The 27,500-nt window shown below is 39.1% G+C and overlaps 1 protein-coding gene across 2 annotated transcripts in view; it reads right to left on the bottom strand.

The window, feature by feature from the left end:
• The window catches only part of LOC135198126 (ceramide kinase-like), a 91,903-nt gene that overhangs the window by 23,481 nt on the left and 40,922 nt on the right, over positions 1-27,500 (bottom strand). For both annotated transcript variants that reach the window (XM_064225598.1, XM_064225599.1), the window contains exon 2: positions 3,291-3,581. In XM_064225598.1, coding sequence (XP_064081668.1) covers positions 3,291-3,581 — 291 coding nt within the window. The remainder of the gene's footprint in view (positions 1-3,290; positions 3,582-27,500) is intronic.

The raw sequence follows: 27,500 nt of genomic DNA on the forward strand, positions 1-27,500 counted from the left end.
TTTAGGCAGCTCTCCCCCCCTTGTGAGAGATAAGAGTGGGCCCACGTGCGGCCCAGTTGCTTTGCCTTTCAACTGTCTTGTAAATAAATGTAATGTGAGTTAATTAACAGACCGGTTTTTAATGGCAACCTTTCTCTAGAGTAAAATATTTCAATCAATCCTTTTTTAAGGTAAAGGTTATTCTGCATTTTTCCCTAAAATATTTCCCTTTACGTATTTTGGGCCACTACGAGGCCGGCTCATACGTAAATATATATTATATATATATATATATATATATATAATATATATATATATATATATACATATATATATATATATATATATATATATATATATATATATCAGAGACATTTCCATTCAATCTGTTAAAGTGAAGAAATAATATAGCTAAGCACCAAAATCCCCCAAGGGCACCAAAGTCTCCCCAAGGGCATCAATATGCCCCACAGGAAATTGACAGTGAAAGGCTTGAAATTTGTAGTAGGAGGAAAACCTCAAAGCAGTTGCACTATGAATGTGTTAGTAGAGGGCGGTAAGCAAGATGGAAGAGAGAATAGGAAAGGAGGTACAGTGAAAGGAATGAAAGGGGATACAGCTGGGGGCCGAAGGCACGCTGCAAAGAACCTTAAGTAATGCCTACTGTGCATCACATGAGGTCCACGGACGGCACTAACCCCCTACCCCACCCCCCTACGGGGGCTAGAAGGAAGACAATCGTCGGCAATACAAAGAATTAAGTTAATTTTCCCGCTCAGTCGGTAATAGTCATCGTCATTATCATCGGTATCAGTGTGTGAAATTACGTTTTTTTTTTTTTCTATAACGATACATTCTTCGGAATTGGACCTTGAATTTGAAATGACCAACCCCCATCCCTAAGCCCCCCCCCTTCCCTCCCCCTCTCTCTCCTCTCCTCCTCCCTTCTCTCTGCTCTCTCTCCTCTCTCTCTCTCTTCCTTTCCAGTTTTTTGTGTGGCACCGTGGTAATGGAGACTCCCCACATGGAATTGGTTTCCCCCCATAATATGGTCAATATTTGTTTTAATTATTTTAAATTTTATTATTATTTTTATTTAATTATTATTATTAAATTAAATTTCCCAGTCCGCAAACGTTTTGTAAAAGATACATATCTCTGAGAGTCCTCCACTCATTTTCCTTCTTGGCGCCCTCATAAAGAGAATAAACCGAAAAAGAAACGAAAAATACTTATATAAAAGTATTATGAATTTGTTGAAGCAACTTGTTCGCAAAAAAAAAAAAAAAAAAAAAAGTTTCTTCCGCGCAATAGTTTTCTGTATAGCGTATGATACTGTATGTAGTAACTCAAAGCCACAGCCTATGAAACTCTCAGCCGCGGCTCATGAGCTTTCAGCTATAGGCCCGGTGATGGCCTGTGCTGCTGGCACCCATAGCAGCACCAGACGCACGATCATGGCTAACTTTAAGCTTAAATAAAATCAAAACTACTGAGGGTAGAGGGCTGCAATTTGGGATGTTTGATGATTGGAGACTGGATGATCAACGTATCAATTTGCAGCCCTCTGGCATCAGCAGGTTTTGAGATTCGAGGGCAGAAAGAAACAGTGCGGACGGACAGACAGACAAATAGCCATGTCAACAGTTTTCTGTTACCAAGCTAAACATCATGTGTTTCGGAAAAAGGTCACAATTTTGGTACTAATCTGATTTCTTTCCATGGCTAGTTATTCAAACCCATCCTACGCATTTACTGCTACTTCCATTACTCTGACCTGATATCCATCCGCTTTGAATTTCTTCAAATAGAATCAAGCGGCTAAGCGAAAATGTTTTACATACTTGCACGCAAAAGAGTTGCTTTCCCACGACCTCTGGACAAAATGAACACCGCGAAACGCTTCCGAGGAAACTTGCAAGTGTTCTTTACGCTGCAAATGGGCTTCAACTCGGGAAGAGCCTGAATTTATACAACTCAGCCCCTTCTCTCTCTCTCTCTCTCTCAAACTAATTCTTGAGTCTCGTTTCATAACGTGATTAGGTCGAGGATAGCTACTGACTGCCCGTCTTATCAGCCAGCAAACCTAAAAGAAATCTCTCCTACATAAACACAAGGTCCTTTAAATATACCCTGAGAGTACATTTGTAGGACCTTGCCTTAACATAAAGATGAAATCCTGCCGTAAACACAAAATCTGCGATGCTTAGCTAATTGATTATAAAACTTAGGTCTTGAAGAGCAAGGAACGAAACCCATCAGGATTATTCAGCGCCCTCATGAAAATGAAATATATAAATTATTATGATTAATTATGGATAAGTGAACGACGACAGAGTTCGAATATGAACGTTAAAAAATGAAGAATGATGATAAAACCAATAATAAGTAAATAATGATCGAAATTTTATATTAAAAAATATATACTTTCCAAAATAAAAATGACTAAAATCTGTACTCAATATACTGATAAGATATATCATTAAAATAACCAGATTTTTTCTGATTACCTATAAGGTCAATTAATTATATACGCTTTTCCCCGCTCATCCAAAACTTCTAGTGTTTAGTTTTTCCTTCAGTCAACGTTGCCATATACAGAGGGAGATGATATTCAAGTCCAGAGACTGAAGGGCCAATAAACTAAACAAAAGGTGTTCAATTCTCTAATCAAGGAGAAAGTTATGAATGTTATTTTCCCGGGACATCTGAAAAGTTGGCACTACAGTACGTAGCTCCATACAACGAAGTAAAGCGTATTAGCTTCATTTTCTCTTGGTAGAATTTAAGTTAATTTCGCCTTCGCCATTCAAATGAAAACCATGAACTTTCGTAGACAGTGGACTCATATTTATTGGTTGTTATTATCTTTATGATATTTATAGTCTTTTATTTATGATTTTACGGTATTCCCAGACTGGCTTGTACTAAACACGCAGCAAGGGTGGATACATACCGGATTAAAACCCCACAATCCTATATAAACAAACAATAACACAAGCACACACAAACATATATATATAATATATATATATCTATATATATATATAAATATATATATATTTATATAAATGTGAGGCAATTGTACTCATGTTTTATCGTACTATGGCGCTATCTGAATTGTTTTTCCCCCCACGTAATAAATCTGTGATTATGTAGTATGGTAGATCGTAAGAGAGTTTCAGTCTTTAAGAGTAGATCTCGAAGTCCAAAAATCTGGCCACCCCTGCCCTTGGGGGGGTCGCTATCTAGGGAAGGTCCTGAAACCCTTTATATAAGAAATGGAGGAGGAGGACTCCCTTCATACGTACCGTTGAGCAGCGTCCAGAGGGCGTGGTGCCAGGCTAAAAGGACCTGCGGAGCCGCGTGATGGAGGACCACGTCCCTCACCTTCCACTTCAGGCCTCTGTCTCTCTCGCAGTATTCCAACGTCAGTCCGGCACCGGCGCCCTTCCCCACGGAATGTTTACACCCTCCCACACCCACGCCCACGGACAAAGGCCCGCCCGTCGCTGTGGGGTGGGCGTAGAGGCAACATTTGGCCGAACCCTTGGGGCAGAGCCAACAGCCCAGGAGCTCGGACGCTGATACGTGATGGAACACTGTAAGAAAAAAGAGAAAGCGATTATTAACAACAAATATCTCTTAATTCCCACAATCTACATCTAGATTAAATTGTTAAAATAAACTACGATTCTACACTATATGCTGAATCCCCCTCCCATCTTTCTTGAAGGCTGCTACGCACAAGTACAAGATATTCTTGGACGTCCCACTGCAACTGTATCCAATTCAGGAGAGACATCATCTGGGTGGCTGCACCACACTTCATCACCCAGGTATAGTGAGTGATGACTCGCTTCTTTTCACTGTTTTGGCCTAGTAATGATGGACCAGTCTAAGAAACGCTTCCTTCGGTAAGATAATATATACTGAGCCTTACAATTTAGGTTATGATTACAATGATAAACGTACAATACACACGCATACATATACACACGTATATATATATATATATTATATATATATATATATATATATATATATATATTATATATGTGTGCGTGTGAGTTAACCACACCATAACAAGAGACTGAAATTCCTCAGCGCTACGAGAAACTGACACTCAGAGGCACTCGCTAATTTCTAGAATTTAATGGCTGAAAGGCCGGTGGGGAGGGGGGGGGGGGGGGGGGCGCAGAAATTATCCGAGCCATTACAACACACCATCATTACAAAACCTCAATAACCAAGGATGCCGAATTGAGCCGAGAAGCTCTCAGTGCGTTGGAGACAGTCGTCCCGGGAGTGAATAACCGATTCTGACATTACAAGGACACCAGCGGTATTCAAGGTGCCCGCTTGTATTCTCTCTCGTCCTCTCTCTCTTCCATCGATCTTCCTCTCTCTCTCTCGCTCTCTCTCTCTGTCAGAAAACTAATCTATTATATGAATCTGTCTGCTATCCTCAAATGATATAGGATACGTGTTATATTTTTATACATTATACCCTAGAACAGCAGAACTGTCTACCTACCTCCTTCTCTTTTCATGAAATAAGCACCATTATCATTATCATATTATTCAGAAAATGAACCCTATTCGTATGGAACGAGCAACAGGAGACACCGACTTGAAATTCAAGTTTTCAAAGAACACAGCGAAGTTAAAACACAGTTGCAATGATATACTATAAATAATTGAAACGACAGAAGACGACAAGTCCAAGATCATTTCCTCCTAACAAAAAAAATGACCATGTAAGTTCCGTGAAAAGCATTACAAAAAGTATTACAAATCAATGCTACATGTTTTGAGCAAGTTTCCAGGAAGATGTATCTTAGCTTACCTCCAAATACGCATGTCATTCATTCCCTTCATGAACAACGAATGAACATTTGGTGTACCGGAAATTACTATATCTATATATCTATATATCTATATATATATAATATTATAATATATATATATATATATATATATATATATTGAACAACGAATGAACATTGGTGTACCGGAAATGACTATATCTATATATATATATATATAATATTATAATATATATATAAATTATATATACACACAATATAATACATATTTATGTGTATAATATCTATATATATATATATATATATATATATATATATATATATATATATATATATACAAATATAAGTGGGTGTGTGCAGAGAGAGAGAGAGAGAGAGAGAGAGAGAGAGAGAGAGAGAGAGAGAGAGAGAGAGAGAGAATTTGTAAAATGCATTTCTCAACACACGCACTGCATTCATAACTTAGACGCGTTATTATTGTTCTCGAAATATAATTAAAAACCTCCGCAATCCTGGTCACACGACACAAAGCAGTGGTGGTGGCGCCCTTGAAGCAACAATCCAGGAAGCTCTGGCAGCACTCAGGCTGCTACTTAGAACGCCCAACGGCGCATGTCCCATCTGTCACCCCCTCGGGAACTTACGAAAATGATCACCAGATTTAAACTGAGTCTTGGAGCAGAAAAGAATCTTAGAACCTATTCACGTAGACCAAACTTGAAATTCAAGCTTCCAATGAATGTTGGTTTCAACATCCCACCGCAGACCCCATACTGCAGCTGTAACTGACCATGATACACAGCCGTTGATTTTTCATCGTCCTGGGGTAGACGCGAACCCCTCATATCTGAGTGGCATGTCATGATACTATCCACTATACTATCCACTATAGCCACGGGTTACAGCAAACATTGTGTTTGTTGGTGTATTGCACACGAATTTTTTAAGGCCACAGATTAAATCATTTCTAATTTTTTTTGGAGGAGTTAACAAAAAAGCTGATTGTGAAATGACCAGATAAGGATTCTGAAGACCAGATCCCTGAGGAAAGACAAAATTAATGTTCAAGCTCTGGTATATACTTGGACTTGAAAATACGTCCGGGTCAAAAAAACACAATACTGGGATGAACCCCCCCCCCCCAACAACTCCCCCCACCCACCCCACAACTGACTTTTCAATTGACCGGTGACCAAGAAAAATAGCCCAAGATCAGATATACCTGATGCGATACTAAAAAACACAGTGTTTAAAATACTGACCTTAAGATTTCACCTATAACCTTGACCAAAAAAAAAAGTCAAGGTGAGATTTATACAGATTCTACCTGTTACTGTAATTGTCTGTAATTGTAATGGCCACCTTGCTACTTGTCAAGGTTCATGAAAATCAAGAGAAAAATTGATTGATAATAATAACAATAATAATAAATGTTATATTGTCTGACCATTTATTTTTAAGTAGGAGATTAATCACGTATTAATTGTCTAATGTTCGTGTCATCACAGGTTGGTTATAAACACACAATACAGTTCACTAATTTTAAATAAACAATTACTTGTACAGCAGATGAAATGTAAATCACGGCCATTAACGTTTCAAATACGACCGGAAGCAGATTCATAATTCAGGACATATCCCACTTCCTCTGAGACCATGCCGAGTCAAACTGCGGCAAAACGTTTATATTGTTGACACTTCCTGAGCTTTCATAAGTAACTACATATTCACATTAGTAAAATGAAAACGTTCCTGATATGTATCTATCTATCCACACAACATTTTCAGCTGGCCAATTCTTAAGCCAGACAGCATATTTTGTTTTTTAATATGACCTCGTATTACTGGAACAAATAAGTACTGTAAATACTACGCAAATGAACGGTCGACACCATTGGCAACTGCCATTGCAAAGAGAAAATAAAAGAAAAAAGAAAAAATGCACCGAAGTTTCTTGGGTACTGCTGCATGAGACGCGGCCCATGAAATCTTCAGCCACAGCTAACTTTAACCTTAAAGAAAAATATAAAACTACTGAGGCTAGAGGGCTGCAATTTTGTATGTTTGATGATTGGAGAGGGGATGATCACCATACCAAAGTGCAGCCCACCAGCCTCAGTGGTTTTTAAGTTCTGAGGGCGGGCAGAAAAAGCCATCTCAATAGTTTTCTTTTACAGTAAAACCTATTTCTATTTTGTTGAGGTCAGATTTTCCTATTGTTTACCGTCTCGTTGGTAAATATAGGAATCCCTTTACTTCTCACGTATGGCATCTAAACAATGAGAGGACCTTGGACTATATTGAGTATCAGATCGGCACTAACTTCTATTGACGAGTGTACCTTGAAGTTGCTCAACTTGTCTAGATTTCCTCATCTCTCTTGGCAACTCATAGAAGGAAGATGTCAGAGCCGGAATTTTACGCCTGATCATACGAGCTATGTTGACGTTGACATATAACGCCTTGGAAAGTATACGAGCATCGGCATATAGCCTCTCTCTCTCTCTCTCTCTCTCTCTCTCTCTCGTTCTCGTCTCTCTCTCCTCTCTATATATATATATATATATAATAATATATAATATATATATAGCTAAGGCATTAAGATTATTCGGACAGTAAATTTAAAGCACAGACAAGAATAAAATCACTGACATAAACAATTACGTTGCGTAATGGCGGGTTATAATTCACACTTGTGCAATAGTGACACAGAAGTAAGACTTAACCGTTCGGAATTTAATCATGAACTGTTGAAGAATGAGAGAGAGAGAGAGAGAGAGAGAGAGAGAGAGAGAGAGAGAGAGAGAGAAAGTAAATGGTGTGGTACTACTGATGTGGGGTGGACGGAAGATACAGAGGTAATCTAGACACATTTACAATGGAAACATTCTCACAGAGTTCAAGGAAGAATATTAGCATAAAAACTCGAAGACCATAACATGAAAAATGTTCCACGAGGTAGAGAAAGGGGTCGCGAATTTTAGTCTAAGAACTGGGGCGTTACGAAAAGCGGCAACAACAGACGTAAGCTTAGTAGGAGTCCATACATGAAGTGAACAGTTTAAGAATGAAAGCACAAGTCTGACTGAGCGAGCGATTCTGATCTCTGACTCCGATTTCTTCACACAAATGAAGTGTGAATGTCGGTAAGAGATTCACGTGAGATTCCTAAAGAGCATTAAAAGCAGATGGTGGCGAGGAAGGAAAGATTTAAATTTGTAAACAAAGGAACTACGGTCAATTTCTGCGGTTGTGAAAACATGGGTCTATGCGGCGAGACCTCGATGCTTTGGGGAAGAAGGAAACGTGGTGTGAAAGGCGGCTTAAGAATGAGCTACAATTATGTGTTTCAGACCTAACTAGACTTTTGGGATGAGGGTGGTATGATGTAAAGAGGAATTACAAACGAATGTCAAGTAGGGTATTGCAATGAAACAACGTGAAGAAGAAATAATCGACGAGGGAATAAAGCTTCAAGGAGAATACTCGGAGTCAGATGGCAAGATACAGCTAAAAAATACACTATAATAGAAATGACTGATGTCCCATACGTAGATGAGGTCATGACGAATGGTAGACGAAGACAGGCTTGGACATATTCTTGGCACAACCCCTCATAGAGAGAGAGAGAGAGAGAGAGAGAGAGAGAGAGAGAGAGAGAGAGAGAGAGCACTTGACAGCGTTAGCTTTGCTCATGCAGGCGCCGGAAGAGTTGGAAGCCTAGTCCTAGACCTATTTGGCTGCGGCCTAAAGGGCCCCATACACTGAACGATTGTATGAACGATTGTCTGTATCGTTCTCAAAAACACTGTGTATGGGCTTGTCTGAATGAATGCAAAAGTGGGCTGAGTTTCGTGTCTGAACGATCTCAGCGGGAATCTGTCACGACCAGGTTGCTTGCTTGCGACTTAAGTCTGTCATGCACAGGTCGTTCAATGCATTTGTCTGTCTGCCGATATAACGCTATCGCGCGCGTCTCTTCTAGAGATGTTGTCATGTCTTTCCGAGAAAAAATCTTTGTTCAGACTGAAATCGGTGCGGAGATCGTTCATACTGTCTGAATAGTGTGTGTGTGTGTGTGTGTGTGTGTGTGTGTGTGTGTGTGTCCATAACGACAATCGTTCAGACAGTCGTTCATGCAATCGTTCAGTGTATGGGGCCCTTAAGAGAAAGGAGGCTGTAGATGAGAAGGGATTTGTGGAAGGCAAAACACAGGAAAGACGTCAGCTGCAGAATAGCACAGAGACCCTTTACTATTATGATTAATAAAATATATACAATAGCTTTGATACTTTGAGTGTTTAGCCTTCTAATAATTATTGCAACGAAGTCCCTGTGTTATAGTTTACAGAGGAACGCTGAAGAGATCCTCATCTAACAGTAATTCTATATAAACTGTACATTAAAGAGATTTACGACAAAGTAGCAGCCCAGCAAAAATAAACCATACTAATAACGGGGCTAATTAGTTGTGGAGTCGTTGTATACACTTTCTGATTGTAATTATCTTTCTTTTGTTTCCTTAACTGCAGAGGTCCTCGTGCAAAGGCAGGAGGGAAACAGAATGAGAAGCAAAGTCGAAGGGAAGACCCAAAACAAATCGATAAGGGCCACTGAAGACATTGATCCTCTCACCAAGAAATTGCCAGGGAAGGAGGGTTCTGCGCAGCAGGCTGTGGCAACACTGCTGCTCTGTAATGCATCTCGACTGACTGTTGTGTCAGCGCAGATAGATAACAGCACACTTGGCACCAGCGTTCATAATACTTTATTCGCCGTTGCTAAAGATTTTAATGATTAACGAAAAGGATTTTTTTTAATGACACATCGTCATTTGTAAGAGTTAGTATTTACAAGCTTAAGGGTTTGAGAAAAAGACGGTTTATAGAACTTGTAAAAATCACACACACTATATATATATTATATATTATAAATATATATATAATATATATTATATATATATATTTATAAAATTATTTCTACAAGATTGGCAAGCCGAAACCTACTACTTAATGCATAAACTCAAACACGTCCCACGCCTGACAATATTTCTGCAAAACTATTATTATTATTATTATTATTATTATTATTCAGAAGACGAACCACAACCCCACAGGGGCCACTGACTTGAAATTCAAGCTTTCAGTGTACTATACAGTAATATATGATGGTCAGGAGGTTACGGGAAATAGAGAAAACAGTTAAAATAGCAAAATAATAAATATATGAAAATGTAAGTACAATAATAAAAATACAAGTTGAATTGTTTTTTTAATTTCTCAAGTTCCAATATCACGGCATCCTCTAGGAGGCTGATCCACTGTCCAACGGTGTGAGGAGTAAAGGACCTTTGGACCCGTTTCTTTATTTCAGTTTGTTTCCAAAATCCTTCGTGATTTATATTCTGAACAACTGATCTATCTTCCTTAAGTATGTCGAATCTTGAGATGTCAAATCTGTGGCCACTTTCACTTCTCGTCATATTTCGATATCTCCTCCACTCTAATGTTAGAACGGTTCCTAATTCTCTCTCTCTCTCTCTCTCTCTCTCTCTCTCTCTCTCTCTCTCTCTCTCTCTTTCTCTCCTTTAACCCTTTATAACACATCAATCTCTTCCCCTGTTTGTTTATTGCCCTCAGCATTTGCTATCATACAATAATATCTGGGAAAATAAGAACCCCAGACGAAGGGGTAACTCAGCATGAACCAGAAACGGTGCATGAAGATACCAGGACAAAAGAATAATAAAAAAAAGTACGGAGTATAAAAAGCTCCCACGTAAATCCCCGGGCCTTTTAGGAAAACCCAGAACCATTCCTGATTATAGTAGATTCACATCAACCGTCCATTTGATGTCTAGGGCAGTCCCTTACGACGTCCTGATTGGCTGTTGATAAGCCAATGACAGGGCTGGAAATTCTCAGTCTCTCGCGAGAGTTCACATGGGTAGGATGTATATTCCACCTCTCCTGAGGGATATGCGTCTTTCAAAAGTATCTTTCGGAGAGGTGGAACTCTCTCGAGAGACAGAGTTTCCAACCCTGTGACTGGCTTATCAACAGCCAATCAGGAGCGTCGTAAGGGACTGGCCTAGACATCAAATGCACGGTTGATGTGAATCTACTATAACTCCCTGCATCCCTGGGTAAGTGAACAGCTTGACTGCATGTACGCTTCTCTTCTAAACACGCAACTCTTCTTCTTCTTCTTCTTCTTCTTCTTCTTCTTCTTCTTCAAGGCCACTTAGATCTTGCGACAGAGATTCTCGACAACTGATACAATAACGAATGACCCTCTCTCCTTATCCAGTTCACTAACAGGTGCAGTGTTCAAGGACAGATTTCTATGCATTCCAAACCTGCTTTTGAGACTATGGGGACACTTGGCTATTTATCACGACTGGCAGAATCCCACTTCTTTTCAGTGAAAATACCGAGCGTTGATTTCAGAAAAAGAAGTGGAAACACGACTAAATGGTCTCTTCTTTCTCGACCTACTCGTCAAAGAAGAGGAGAACTCACAAAGGTCAGGCAGGAGATGTCTGAAATAGCTGGGAGACTGCACTGAATCCTACAATTCTTCAGTCACGTCTGTCTACGTGAACGGGGCATTCGCCCACTGCAGTATCATAAAAATCAGTCGACAAGGAACCACGGAACTACATCAGTTCCGGCCTATTTTAACCAGTTGTGGCTTCCACGATTTCCCGAAAAAAAGGACTACCCTTTTAATGAGATCCAACAGCAAAATCGTTAATAAATTCATGTTTTTCATTAATACTGTGAAATCTTTCAACCAGGTATGATGGCCACACTGAAGTAATTCCTGTGGGGCGTCTTCAATACCTTAGAAAAACACTTTACATAGAGGACCAAGTCAGTGCAACATTTAATCATCTTCCTATAACAGACGCTACCTCCATTTCTCTGCTGAAGCCTCTAATGAGATCAAACACAGCATAAGCTAACCTAACCCCACATTCTGCCGAAATTATTTGAGGACTTCTTTCCCATCCGAATACACATTTGGTGACAAGTTTATTTGACTTAAGTTGAATATAGATTTTAGGCCAAAGGCCAAGCACTGGGACCTATGAGGTCACTCAGCGCTGAAATGGAAATTGACAGTAAAAGGTTTGAAAGGTGTAACAGGAGGAAAACCTCAAAGCAGTTGTTTTATGAATCGAGCGTTAGGAGACGGTGGAGAGTGAGATGAAGAAAGAGAATATGAAAGGAGGTACAGTAAAAGGAACGAAAGGGGTTGCAGCTAGGGGCCGAAGGCACGCTGCAAAGATCCTTAAGTAATGCCAACAGTGTGCAACACGAGGTCCACTGACGGCACTACCTTCCTAGGGGGTTCACACAGTGTCTCCTTCACAAATCTTGGTTCTTTCTCAGACAGTTCCGCCCCGCCCATCATCCGCCCCCCCCCCCCCCGCAAAGTTGGGGGCTGTTTTCGAGGACTAATATTTCTTTGCGGTCATTATCTTTATTATGATATTTACAGTCTTTCGATTATGTTTTTACGGTCATCGCCAACACGCCGCAATTTTGAAGAGTGAAGACCTGCTGATCACCTGAACTTGTTTGTTAATGTTTAAGTTTACCCTTTGCTTTCAGCTGTGTTTACAGTTTGAACACTAGCACGTGAGTGGACAAAGAAAACGGTTCACGGTAGCAAGCAAAAAGTTCATTCTTCTTCTTGGTAAAATGTGTTGGATGCTTCACTTGAAAATGCAGGTTTGACAGGAATTTCGAATTTGGGCAAATATAAGAAAATGTGCCAAAAATATGCCAAAGTAACAAAATGTGCCATATCAGAATTTTGGACGCCAATCAAGTTTGAAAGGTGCCAGATTTCTCGAATTTGGCGTCCAATGTACCAATCTGGCAACCCTGGCCGCAAAGGTGGATACATACCGGGTTAAAAAAAAAAATCCTTGGGGGTCACTATCTGAGAAAGATCCCAAATCTTAGCTATGGTTTCAGGGCTACGGCTGGTGATGGGCTCACGGTCTTTCCCACCCTGACTGCTACCCACTGCAGTTGGCTGATTACTCATTACTTAGTTCAGCGTTCAAGTCAACACACACACACACACACCTCTGCTTAAATCTGTATTAGAAAATGCAGCTTTACGTAGATTACTGAGAGTCAGATGACAGAATAGCGTTGGGTATGATACAGAAAGGGACATCACGTCGGTACATATGTGTAGTGAGAGAGAGAGAGAGAGAGAGAGGAGAGAGAGAGAGAGAGAGAGAAAGGGGGAATGTCCTTGATTATTACAATCAGATACAGTACGAACGTTACTTATCATAATTGGGTAGCATACAATTTCAAGACTAATTAGTACAAACATATATAAAAGCACATATGAAATACAAACACATATAAACACACATATGAAATACAAACATATATAAACACAAACACATGATGCGCACACAAACCGACAACTCATAAGGTGAAAGAGGCCACACAAACAAACGACAAAAATGACAGGACCCGACCCTCCACGAATTTAGACAAGCTCCACCTCCTCCTCCCTCCATCCCTGCATTTCCCCTTCCTGAAGTGGCCTCAAGACTCGTTTCTTACCCGTGAAACGATTCGATTGCTAAAGAGAGAGAAAGGGGGGGAACCACTGAGGCCATGTGACGTCATCGGCCCAGGCCCCATCGATTTGAACTGCAATTGGTACGAGAGAGAGAGAGAGAGAGAGAGAGAGAGAGAGAGAGAATAGGAAACTGGAGGTATGAAAGGAGCGTAAATATTTGCTCTGACTTTAACTTTTCATGGTCACTATACTTTTAAATGCAGTCTACCATGATGGGTGAAGATCGTATTCATATTTTATCTAAATATTAGCAACTGAATACTTTGCGTATCTGTAAAATCTTTAACCAAGTGTAGTTCCGTTTGCAACTCAGGCTTAACATGTGCGAAAGGAAGATTTAAAACTATGAACAGCTGAAGATAGGAGGAGAAAAAATTCCTCTATTCTGACAGTCCTTTCAATTTGCTTTATTTGGTTGCAAATATCCACTTCTTTTCCACAATCAGAAGAAACCTCAGTGAATGAAAATTTGCCTCAAAGGTGACAATAATGAAAACGATTACTTAGTTGGAATCCAGCCTCAAGATCCTTCAAAGACCAAAAGCCATACTATAGTAGATTCACATCAGCCGTCCATTTGATGTCGAGGCCAGTCCCTTACGACGCTCCTTATTGGCTTTTGATAAGCCAATCACAAGGCTGGAAACACAACTCGTCTTGCTCGCTTGACCACACCGGCTGTTTTCCACAGATTGATCCTGTCCGTTGCGTATTAAACAAGTAAAAAATGAGACGGAGTGTCTTCGGCTCGGTGGTGATCTGGCCTATATCGTTGCCAGCCGCACGATTATAGCTAAATTTATCCTTAAATAAAATGAAAACTACTGTGGCTAGAAGCCTGCAATTTGCCAAGTTTGATGATTGGAGGGTGGATGATTAACATACTAATTTGCAGCCCTCTAGCCCCAGTAGTTTATCAGATCTGAGGGCGGAGAGAAAAAGTGCAGACAAGAAAATGTGCGGAAGGACAAAGCCAGCACAATAGTTTTCGTTTCAGAAAGCTAAAAACTATTCTTATCTTACAGGGGGTTATGACGTTTGGATGACCTGGATTAGGTTAGAAGAGAAGCTTGGTTTAATGCCACAGAATAAATTCAACAAACTCAAGCTGTTCGTGAAAGGGGGATCGGTGGTATGGAGATAGACGCTTTTGGCTGCTTGATCTAAGAACATAAGACAGCCAGAAGCTCGAACTGGGAACATAGTACTCCCAGAAGCTAGAACCAACAACATAAAGGCCCCCTGTCTAGGAATTTTCTCCCACCATTCGTGTACAATTCTGAATTATGTCTCCAAATCGTTATTGCATCTGAAGAGGAAAGACGATTGATCGCATATAATATAAAGCGTGTGTAGTTTCATTCGCTATATTTATCAGCTGCATGAACATACTTGGTCTTTAATGCATATATATATATATATATATATATATATATATATATATATATATATATATATATATATATATATAATGCAAGTACTCTGAACGGACATAGCAATGTCCAACGAACCACTCGTTCGCACGGTGGATGAAAAGATCTTCCCATACGAAGCCAAGGCCATGACGCCAGAGACGGTGAAAGAAGCAACTATTTCAAAACATGACCATCCTCCTCCTCCTCCTCCCACACTACCACTTGTGAAATGCTCAAAATGAACCACTCCAAGCTGACTGTTTATGAAATCTTAAAAAAAAAAAAGTTACGATAAAAAGGACTGCAGCGGATAAGACACAGTAATCCTGGGAAACTGTCGATTGGTTAACATCGATTAAATTCACACGACTATCATCAACATTTAAAAAACTGCGTATGATTCCATCTATCAATGTAAGTATACTCAATTATATTATATATATATATATATATATATATATATATATTATATATATATATACTAATATATATACCGTGAACTAGTAGTATACCAGTATACCAAAAGACACACGTTTTACGTTATTTTGATCGCTATTTGTTGAGAGAGCAGTGCCGTGCAGCTCATCAGCAGGATAGAGAAAACGTGACTGAGGCAAGTACGTGAGAACAAAAAGGGCCAAAACGTCTAACCTTTTAGAACTATTACTATTCTCTTTTTGTCGTCGCATCTTCAACAATAATACAGATGGAGAAATTTCAGGGATTCGCACCAGAACTTCTCAGCAAATTGATTATTCAACAAAGAATGGTAAGACGTCACCCAACAGGACGTCATTGCCAAGAAAATAAAAAGAATATATATCGACGTAGCTTTCAACCGTGAACAGACATACGTAGTTGCATGATATGCAAAACGGGGCAATCCTCTTATTAATGCTGCCATGGGAACAAGTACAATAACAAGGCAGCAATTCCTTTCGTTGCCATAAATACATTATGTATTCGAAGCAGATTTTAAAGTGACAATGAATGTCGAAATTTAAAAAGTCAAACCTCGCCAGATACGTGACACGAGACCTAGGCATTGCAAAGTTACAATCACTTCTAATAGCAGTTATTCGTTTGTTTCGAAACTTCATGGGTCGTTTCAACGCCCTCCTACGTGATAAAGTTTAATACGACTTTGATGATGTCTTTGTTTCAGGGCTTCTTTTTAATGTTGAAAGACTTAATTACTATTCGTCTAAGAATGCACTGACGTCAACTGCGAGTTCGTCCATGATCTTGAAAAAGAACTTGGGATTTTTAAGACAAAGTCCATAGGGAATACTGAATAGCATAGTCAGCAATGACTACGTCTTGAGAGAGAGAGAGAGAGAGAGAGAGAGAGAGAGAGAGAGAGAGAGAGTCATTGTAAGCTTTGCCCTATTCTCCACTGACCAAGAACCACTGTCTAATCTACAGAAGACCGCAAGAGACCATAAAACAGAGAGACGTAGGAAGTCTTTGCAACATTAAGTCTCTCTCTCTCTCTCTCTCTCTCTCTCTCTCTCTCTCTCTCTCTCTCTCTCTCTCTCTCTCTCACACACACACACACACACACACACACACACACACAAAGGCACTCTTATAGACAGACCTACCGTAAAAACATTTCAACCGTCATCATACTGTACTGATAAAACTTTTGGACACAAACCACATGAACCACAAAAGCCACACAATATGAGAGAGAGAGAGAGAGAGAGAGAGAGAGAGAGAGAGAGAGAGAGCGGGGAAGTAAACAGTAATTCAATAACTTATTCATGGCACCCCTGATCAATTGCAGGGAAGGAAGGGACGGCTGTCAAAACACATGACGAAGAGAATCGATGCCTCCAAGAAGGTCCCGTCTCCACAACCACAGCTTCGCGACATCACACCTTCATACTTTCTCTGGTTATGCTTTCTCTCTGTCACAGTACCTACTACTAATACTACTAACTACAACTACTACGAATTATTATTATTATTCTCCTCAAAATACCCAGCCGCCATGTGGGATCTTATTATGAAATGTCAAATGACCTAGTAGCCATACTCGGACCTTTCCTAGATAGTGACCCGCCCCTTCGGACCTTTCCTAGATAGTGACCCCCCCCTCAGACCTTTCCTAGATAGTGACCCCCCTCTGGGACCTTTCCTAGATAGTGACACCCTCTGGGACCTTCCCATGTAGATAGTGATACACCCTGGGACCTTCCTAGAAAGTGACACACCCTCTGGGACCTTTCCTAGAAAGTGACACACCCTCTGGGACCTTTCCTAGAAAGTGACACACCCTCTGGGACCTTTCCTAGAAAGTGACACACCCTCTGGGACCTTTCCCTACATAGTGACACACCCTCTGGGACCTTGCCTAGATAGTGACACACCCTCTGGGACCTTTCCTAGATAGTGAACCCGACGGGTTTTAACCTGGCCTGTATCCAACTTCGCTGCATGACCGTGAAGACATAAACAAAAATATGTGAATATCATAAATATAATGATCCCCAAACCCCCCAAAAAAACCCTTGGGGTCATGTATCTAAGTTGAGATCTCAGGTGTCTTTGAATTAAAGAAGAAAATCAGGAAGATTTATAACCAGCATCAGACTACATCGTGGTTCCTGCATTTGTCAAATTGACTTTTATACTGAAGAGAGCCTTGACATGTTCCTGGAAGCTACAGGGTCATGAATCATGCAGAGCCACTGACACAACTTCCGACATCAACGCTACTTCCAGCCGCCATCTTGGATTTTTGGGACAAAAGTTTCAATGTCCAACGAACGGCGATTACTAATAATATTACAATTATTATGATTATCTTTACCTGCTTCATTTATCAAATGTAAAAGGAGTTAAGTTAGTATAAACCTCGCCTTACATTAATTAAATTACTACGATACTTTGTTAAAGCGGAGTCAGTGACATTTCACTGAGTAATTCTGTTACAATACAAAAAGAACCTCAGTCCGCAGGAATCTTACAAAGGCAGACGTGAGAAAGTTTATGGAAAACTCTTCTTGCATACTCTATAGCATACTTGAAAAACTAAACACGCCATTGACACCGAAATCCTCATGAAACAAAGGAACTCAGTCTGGTAAGGCAATCAAATTTTGATGGTTAAAAGATCCCCTTGTCTCAACCGAGTAGAAAGATGTTCGTGTGTGTGTTGTGTGTCGCAAAACGCATTCACCGAAGTTATTAGAGTATTCAGCTTTTGTGAAATGCTAAAGTTTTCTTGAGATTCTTCAAAAAAAAAAAGAAAAAAAAAACTCACTGCGGAGATGCAAAGCTCTCTGGAACACAGACGACAAAAGTAGCTCTTTTGTTCGTTTTTTCGTTAAGAAAATTCAAGAAAGCCTTAGAGTACGCAGTGCGAATTATTCTCGCCTGACAATGGAAATAACAAGTTCTTTAATGGAAGGTACCAGACTCTTAACTTAGAAAGAGAAATGCATTTACATTTGACTAAAAGGTATTCATATGCAGAGGATGTCGCCATCTACACCACATGAAACCTAGCAACAAATAACTCATTGAAAATCGAAGGTATATAATTACAAATGTATATTACTCTAAACAAGAGAAAATGAATTATCCATTGACGTTAGAAAACTGTGTTGAAATATCAAATAATATACGAGAATGTATATATATAATACACACACACATGAGAGAGAGAGAGAGAGAGAGAGAGAGAGAGAGAGAGAGAGAGAGAGAGAGAGAGAGAGAGGGTCAGCCCTTCTCATTTTGGGGTCGTGAACCCGAGGAGATGAGGTCACTTAAGGATATGAAAGCACAAAGCCTTCCCTACGCTTCGAGAATAATAACTAAGGGGGAAAAATATCTCTGGAAGTAACGTATTCGAGATTTTCTACGTTCCAAATACTACACTGCGGAGATGCACTGCGGTATAAGAAACATAATGTATTTATGCTGTTAAGATGTTAACTCCTTTCAAGATATATATATATATATATATATATATATATATATATATATATATATATATATATATATATATATAATACACACACACATATATATATATATATATATATATATATATATATATATTATATATTCATTTATTTGAGCCAATAACATGCTTAGCAATACTTAAAATGCTTTCAACTTGAATAATGTTTATAAAAAGAAGTAGCATAATGCTGAAAATAATTAATTTTATGAAATAAAAACTGACATCAAAAGTGAACGTGAAATAAGATTTGGTAAAATGTCAGACATCATCAGACACAATACGACATAGTCGCTTATTGTTCATTTAAACCAACAAAGCGAGTCCACTTTCATCAATAATTTCTTCAGAGCAAAATTCCTAGTCAGTCTTGATCGTAATTTTTTGTCAAGCAATCAACGAATTGCCTGCGCGAAATGATGACGTCATCCTTAAAATGGTCACCAACCAAGGAAAAAAATGCCACCCTCCACGTCATAGCTCAACCCCACAGCCTTTGGACCAATGACAGATCGTAGCCCTGCGACCTAAACCTAGAGAAATCAACCATAATCTTTTACGTCGTATTTTTATCTAAACCTGCATAAGAAGACTACTCCTAAAATCAGATGATAAATATTCTGTATTATTCATTACAGTTAAACCTCACGAATAATATGAATCGATACTAAATCGACTTCAATATTCACGAAGTGGCAACTCTTTCCACGCGTGACGTCAAGTTTCCTTCTAGGTGAATAGTCGAACCCATGAAGGCATGAACCAAGCCTTTCCCCATTTCGTTTCTCTGCAATCAAGAATTCCTTGTAGTAACAGTCTGTAAATATTCAGCAAATAATCATTTATCTTTACTCAACAGCCAGCGAGACCTTTCTTGCATCATGCGGCGAGTTAACGAATGGTTATGTAATTAAACGATCCGTTTTTTTGCAAAAGAAAATAAAAAATAAGGATGTGTTAGCGTTGCTGGATGGTCACCCTCTGGTTGTGATGTCTTGACAAACAGAAGCAGCTGTGCTTGCTTGACTCTCTCTACCTTTTGCTTCTATTACGAGAAATCTATTACGGCAAAATGAACACATAATCCTTTTAAACTAATGATAAGCATTAGTATTGAAATAATACCAAATACTCGAATTACTGCTTCTGTTCTTTATTTGCCATTATGAAGGTCGACTCAAGAGCAACCAATTCGTCGAATCATTCTATATTGGATTTCATGTTAACGGTGTACTACGCACGGACTGGAGGGTGTACCTTAGGCCAAGGGGTACTACTGCTCGAGTCAAGGATGCCGTGTTCAGTTCTCAAGCTACGCTTATAATAAGCGCGATTCAATTTTCGCTGCAATTAAGCAATCGGTTACTGTTGCATGCTGCTCAACAATCCTAAGAGCGTTTAAATATGCACCAATCACTAAAGTCCAACATTTAATTGTTTTCTTTTAGACTGCTTTCACTCCCAAGACGACCGTCGGCTATATTACGAGAATTCGATAGGGATCGGGGGGAGGGGGTTATAAAGGTATGCGTTAAGGGGAGACCAGGTGGGAGTGGGAGGGGGAGGGGGAGGGGGGAAGAGGGGTAGGTGACGCACAGAAGAGCGTCTAACCCACATGACTGCGTGGAGAGACTCCTCAAAAGATTCCAGTCTTTTTATTCATTCCTATACGATGCCACACGCCGCCATTTTCACTGCAGCGGAGGCACATGAGTTGCGTAACTGAACAAGACAGCATTCGACTACAGAAATCAAATGCGCTTGACGGTATGACTTCTAAAGCAATAGCAATAAAACAAACCAGCTCTTCAAATAGAAGAAAGAAATGGCAAGAAAAAATGGCCCACAGATTTCCTTCTTCTCTCTTCCGGGTCCTCCACTGGGATGGTAGGTATGTAGATGCCTTGAGCACTTGTGACCCTCAGCAACTTTTTTCTATATTATTATCTTTTACATCTCAAATAAGTCAAACCAAACCGATATCTTTCGAAGAATATCAATATTAAAATATTCGAGAGATGGTAATATCCTTACTTAGCAAGTTTCGCGTAGCTAGAGAAGTCTTTCTGATTTTTAAACATAAAACACGAATTCATCTGCATCTTCTGAAATACAGATGTTACTATCGACACTTTGACATATAATGCAATATATATATCAATATATACATATAATATACATATAATATATGTATATAATATATTTATATATATATATATATATATATATATATATACTACACACACATACACACACACACACACACACACACACACATATATATATATATATATGTAAATATATATGAATGTATTTTACTGTAATACAACAGTATATATGAAGATAACGGCTCCATAAAAACGTTGCAACCATATATTTCGGGGACTTCCTTCTGTTCCCCTAATCACTGGTAAAACGTATATATATATATATATATAACTATATATATATATATATATATATATATATATATATATATACTATATAATAGGAGAAGGGTCACGATGCCAGTTTTAAAAAGATAGATGGATGACCTTTCAGAAACAGACAGATGGATGACCTATCACCCAATGCCACGAAGCGGGCTACTCACACGTCTACGCATTCTGAAGACATCGAAAGGAGCGCGTTATTGAATCGGTTAGTGAGCTAGAACGAGAATACACTACGATAATCACTCAATACGCCCTTGCAAATTCCTAGCACCAGTGGACTCCCGACAGAATGCCTTGCCTATCACTTTGCAAAGCGCGATCCTCGGAGAGTGGTTGGCCGCTCGATCAATCAATCAGTCAGTCAGTCAGAAGCATCGCTATCATGATCAGCTGTGATGAATCATGACTGCTAACGGGCGATGCCATGGACTACTGCCCTTTCAGTAGTCGGTGAAGTCTATGATGAAAGTCCTATATATATACATATATACTTAAATTACAACAACTGAAGGACCTGGGTTCGATCCTGATGTGAGTCAGATATTAATTTCTGTTTCACAACGACTGTGGTGATTATTGTCTCTGTTAATTTCAAGTGTGAGAATATACAAAGATGAAAAGGTCTGATTTACAAAAGTTATTATTTCCTCAATAAATTACTAACCTAAAAATTTGCATGAGCTCGACCTTAAGCCTAAAGAGAGATGAGAGGAGAGAAGAGAGGAGAGAGAGAGAGAGAGATCCTTGGACGAGAGAGAGAGAGAGAGAGAGAGAGAGAGAGAGGCGTATTTACTGGGATTCTGCAATCTTATCTTCAGCACCGCGTATCTAGAAGAATTTAATGCCGAAGAGATATATCATTGGCGGAAGATAAGACAATGCAAGGTGAAAGCATTTTTACGCTGAATGAACCATAAATACAGCTCTCTTTTTTTGTATTTTTCACGACGAATCATAAATTCAGCGATCATATACTACATACATATAACGCATATATATGCATATCTATATGCATATCTATATAAATACTCACACCCACACATAGCTAGCATATATTTATGCATATATAGATATCTATTAATATAAATAAATAAATAAATAAATAAATATATATATATAATATATAATATATATATATATATAATATATATATATATATATATATATATATATCAACTTGCTTTCCTTCCACTTGCCTTATCCCCTGAAATAAAACTGTAAAACTCTAAGAAAGTTTAACAGTTCCTAAACAATATTCTACGCTTGTGATGATGGCCACAATCGAACGGCATTACACTATGGTGATGAACACCGTGACCCACGCATCACCATCACTACACTTCACGTGATCACGTGGCCATCTTGCGTCACTGTCATGAAAGATGAGAGAATGTCATCTGCACCAGTCGTGAAAGAAAAGTAAAGAAAAAAAATGGACTTTCACTTGTTGCTTCTAAGGAATCATTAAAAACCATCTAGAACATATGGCGCCCCTTTTACCAACGCGATGAATTGCGTATGAGCCGGCGGCCCCGTAATGGCTATCTGTGGGGGAGGAGGGGTGGCAAACTTTGCTTTTTATCTCATTATCAATTCGAGTGCATCATTCTTTAGTCGGTCCAGATAAAGGTACGTCAGTCGTTGCCTACCTGTAATCAGCACGGCACACTAAGTCATACTTTACGTCGCGATGCCCCTATGGGACAGATCGCAGCATGACAAGTGTGGCATACGGGAGTACAAACATCTAAGCCAACTCGCAACATCCCTACATTTCGAGACACTTGAGCTCAACATTCAGTGAACGGCGCCTAATCTAGCTTTCCTTTGGTAATCGTGTGCTTTTCAATATCTTCTCTATTCTTCACAGTCGCAATAATCGCTATCTTCATTGCAAGTAGAACCTGCACTGTCTAACGTGCTGCAGTTATCAACAAAGTTCTATATGTCTATATGCAGTTATTAACAAATTTCTATATGCAGTTAATAATAAATTTCTATATGCGGTTAATAACAAATTTCCTTATGCAGTTTTATTAACAATTTTCTGTATGCAGTTGATAAATTTCTATATACAGTTTTATCAACAATTTTTCTATTTGCAGTTATTAACAAATTTCTATATGCAGTTAATTACAAAACTTTATGCAGTTAATATATTTCTATATGCAGTTTTATCAACAACTTTTCTATATGAAGTTATTAACAAATTTTTCAATATATGTAGTTTTATTAAAAAATTTCCTATATGCAGTTATTAACAAATTTCTATATGCATTAATAAATTTCTATATGCAGTTTCATCAACAATTATTCTATATGCAGTTATTAAAAAAATTCTATATATATGCAGTTTTATTAACAAATTTCATACATGCAATTATTAAAAAAATTTTATATGCACTTATTAACAAATTTCTATATGCAGTTATTAACACGTTTCTGAGTATGCAGTTATTTTTTAAAAAATTTGTGATCAGTTATTAACAAATCTCAATGTGCAGTTATTGAACAATTTCTAAATGTAGTTATTAAAAAATTTCTAAATGCAATATTAAAAATTTTTATGCAGTTATCAAATTTGTATATACAATGATTAAGAAATTTCTATCTGCAGTGAATAAGTTTCTATATGCAGTTATTAACAATTTTCTATATGCAGTTATTAACACGTTGCTATATGGAGTTATTAACAAATTTCTATAGTCATAAAAAAAAATTCACAAAAAGAGAAAAACTGTGTTTTTAAATTTTTTTTCTTTTTTATCTCCGTCCACAAGAACAATAATAAGACAAAGACGACGAATCTGGCCGCAGCCCAGAAAGCTGTCATCGACAGAGACAGGGAATAGCATATGCTGAGAAGGGTCCCTCCCTCCCTCCCAGTACATCCCCCCCCCCCCCCCCCAACCCCAGCCCTACCTCCCTTCTCGTTTAAGTAGGTTAACTAACCTCTATAGAGACCAGCACTATAGGACACAAGTGAATTTCCTATCACTGGCTAATAGAATCTAGTATACACGTACTTGAGTGTACAGACTGAATCTGGAATCCAGAAACTGGGCCAAAGGCCAAGCGCTGGGACCTATGAGGTCATTCTGCACAGAAAGAGAAATTAACACTATGAAACAATTGTTAGTGCGCAGAAAATCAGATGAAAAAGAATACGAACGGAGGCACAGTAAAACGAATGAAAGGGGGTTGCAGCTTAGGACCGAAGGGACGCTGCAAAGAACCTAAAGTATTGCCAACAGTTCACCACATAAGGTGCACTGTCGGCACTACCCTAAGAGGATACATGCGTGCACGGTGCCAAATATCTATCAGCATATTTAAACGCCGTATCTACGGACAAACCGACACTAGCATGGTGCCATTATTATTACAACTCCGCGTTCAAGTAAACTCTGCTTGACGGCCACTAATACGCGATCGCTTCTTACCTGCCACACAATGCAAGCTTGATGTAGGTTAACCTGAATTGCTGGAGGAGACGCCCTACCAAGAGGACTGGGGGGCCAGGCACAATATTTGTGCCGGGGAAAACGGACCCTAATCATGCCATCGACGCGACGTCGCGTTTGATTCCATTATGGAGAAATATTCCATTTGATTGGACACTTCATGCGGATCGACAGAGGTAAGTTGAGGTAAGTTACAGTTTTTACGGCGTCTGGGATCCACTGTAGGAAAGTGGAACTCGATGCATCTCGTCAATTGTCCTATGAATTTGGGGAGAATTATTTGAGGCGATAATCATATATTGCATGAAAGTTTAACGTAATACAGGAGGAAAAGTAATTTCCTTATAGAGTCGTTTGATTAAAAAACAATTTATGTCCCTATATAATTAATTACCCCTCTCTCTCTCTCTCTCTCTCTCTCTCTCTCTCTCTCTCTCTCTCATTCCTATATTATCTACCATGCTTCATCCGTATCCTGTAACTGAAAGAGCATAGTAGGGTATTTCATTTATGTCCCTATATAATTAATTACCTCTCTCTCTCTCTCTCTCTCTCTCTCTCTCTCTCTCTCTCTCTCTTCGCATTCATATATTATCTACCATGCTTCATCCGTATATAACTGAAAGGGCCTAGTAGGGTATTTCATTTGAAAAGGTAAAGTTCAAATGACGTTGAGGCTCTCTCTCTCTCTCTCTCTCTCTCTCTCTCTCTCTCTCTCTCTCTCTCTCTCTCTCTCTCTTTTCTCATATCGACGTAAAATTCCCAGTTAAAAAACCACCAGCTGACATTCTTCCCGAAAGGGGAAGTTGCATCAACACACACACACGCGCACATACACACACGAAGTCATCCACCCTAAACACCTGCCATTTAGGAGTAAGTAGGAACCGCCCCCCTCAGAAAAAAAAAAAAAAAAAGACTTGGCCACAAAGATGCGTCACTTGTACTTCTTTCTGTGTTACTGAGGAAATAGGCAGTAGTTATTTAGCAACTTTTACCTTCACCATATTTGCATAAAATGACAGGATCTCGCTTGGTTTTCTGTTTGCTGAACAGGCCTCTCCTGTTTGTCTCCTGCTACGACCTTGGGGGGGGGGGGGGGGGGGGGGGGTGACAGCGGCTGTTTGTTTGTATAGAATTCCTCTTTCGCAGAAGATACTACTTCCTTGGAATGTACTGCGAACAGATTTCCTAGCAGGAATAATAATTAAATATCCGTCGTGTTCGTACACTTCGTTGAAAATATTGATCGAAATCGACTTCTAAATCAACGACGGAACGAAAATAATGTTCAATTTTAAATGACGTTCATTCTGAACTCTTCAAAGGCTTACGGAATATTTTCTCCCGATCTTTCCTCTCTGCATAATTCAGGAATAGACTTTGATGTTGAAACGACTGAAAAACGAAATAAAAATCAACGCTCAAGAGGCTATACGAAGTCTGGTGGCGAGTCCACCAAACGATCTCGGTGAATGGATGGCATAAGGGAAGTCTTTTACGAAACCCAGAGGACAAGTTGGCTAATCACCTTTCCACGTTTTCGGAGACGCAGTGTATACATAACGGACCAAGTTTTTCGTGCAAGTTCATACAAAAGGCCAATATGTCTTGGAAAAGTTTTAAAATCCTGGATACGTAAGAAAAATCATCTACACAATATACTTTCTCTAGACTGAAGAGACGGAATGTGTAGGCTAAACAAAGAGTCTTTTCTTTACACCGACTGGAGAGACGGAATGTGTTAGGCTAAACTGTAAGTCTTTTCTTTAGACTGACTGGGGTGACAGAATGTGTAGGCTAAACAGCAAGTTTTTTTTCTTTAGAACGACTGGAGAGTCGGAATGTGTAGGCTAAACAGTAATTCTTTTCTTTAGACCGACTGAGAGACAATGTGTAGGCTAAACAGCAAGTTTTTTCTTTAGACCGACTGGAGAAACGGAATGTGTAGGCTAAACAGTAAGTCTTGTCTTTAGACCGACTGGAAAGACGCAATGTGTAAGCTAACACCGTCTGTTTCCAAGCTATACAGCAAGAATCAGAGATTTCTCTAAGAGTTGGGAGTATCAAAATGGATATTTATCAAGAAGTGCACAAAACACATACATTTTCGCCAGCAAGTGACAAAACTTAAATAACCAACCGTCCCAACGAATTAAGTTATATTGTGCTCTCTCTCTCTCTCTCTCTCTCTCTCTCTCTCTCTCTCTCTCTCTCTTCTCTCTCTCTCTACACGTTTCATATTACCTGTGTGATTTATTAGATAAGGTACCACTTATGAACATAAGATATAAGGAGAGTGGCCAATAAAACAGCCGAATTCGTAACAGAAATGTGACCGCGAATATCTGCCTCATTCTGGATTTGAACATCGATACAAAGGAGCGGTTAAATCAATAGCAGAAAAACCGTCTCCCAAGGCGATGGCATTCGTTAACGGTGATAAAAAAAACTGAAGTACTATAGCCCTCTGGAATGACCCTACTCAAGTGGAAGAAAAGTGAAAGAATGTTTAAAAGAATGAAGTAATATATTAAAATAAGGGTAGCACGACCCACTATGAATTATTCGTACGATGGAAAATATTAATTCCCTGATGTTACTGGGTTGAACTTCTTCCTGTCTATTATGACTGAGTTACCTGTATATATATACACCTAAGGAGCCCAACCTTGTCTGCTCTGAAAGTACTCATTTTCTGCTTGGTTGGGGCTATGGTCTTGGCATTTCTGCTTAATAGGGAACTCACTCCATGATGGTATTCAGTGTAGCTACAATCCTCCAGT

Source organism: Macrobrachium nipponense, chromosome 21 (genome assembly GCF_015104395.2).
Source record: "Macrobrachium nipponense isolate FS-2020 chromosome 21, ASM1510439v2, whole genome shotgun sequence".
Taxonomy (NCBI): domain Eukaryota; kingdom Metazoa; phylum Arthropoda; class Malacostraca; order Decapoda; family Palaemonidae; genus Macrobrachium; species Macrobrachium nipponense.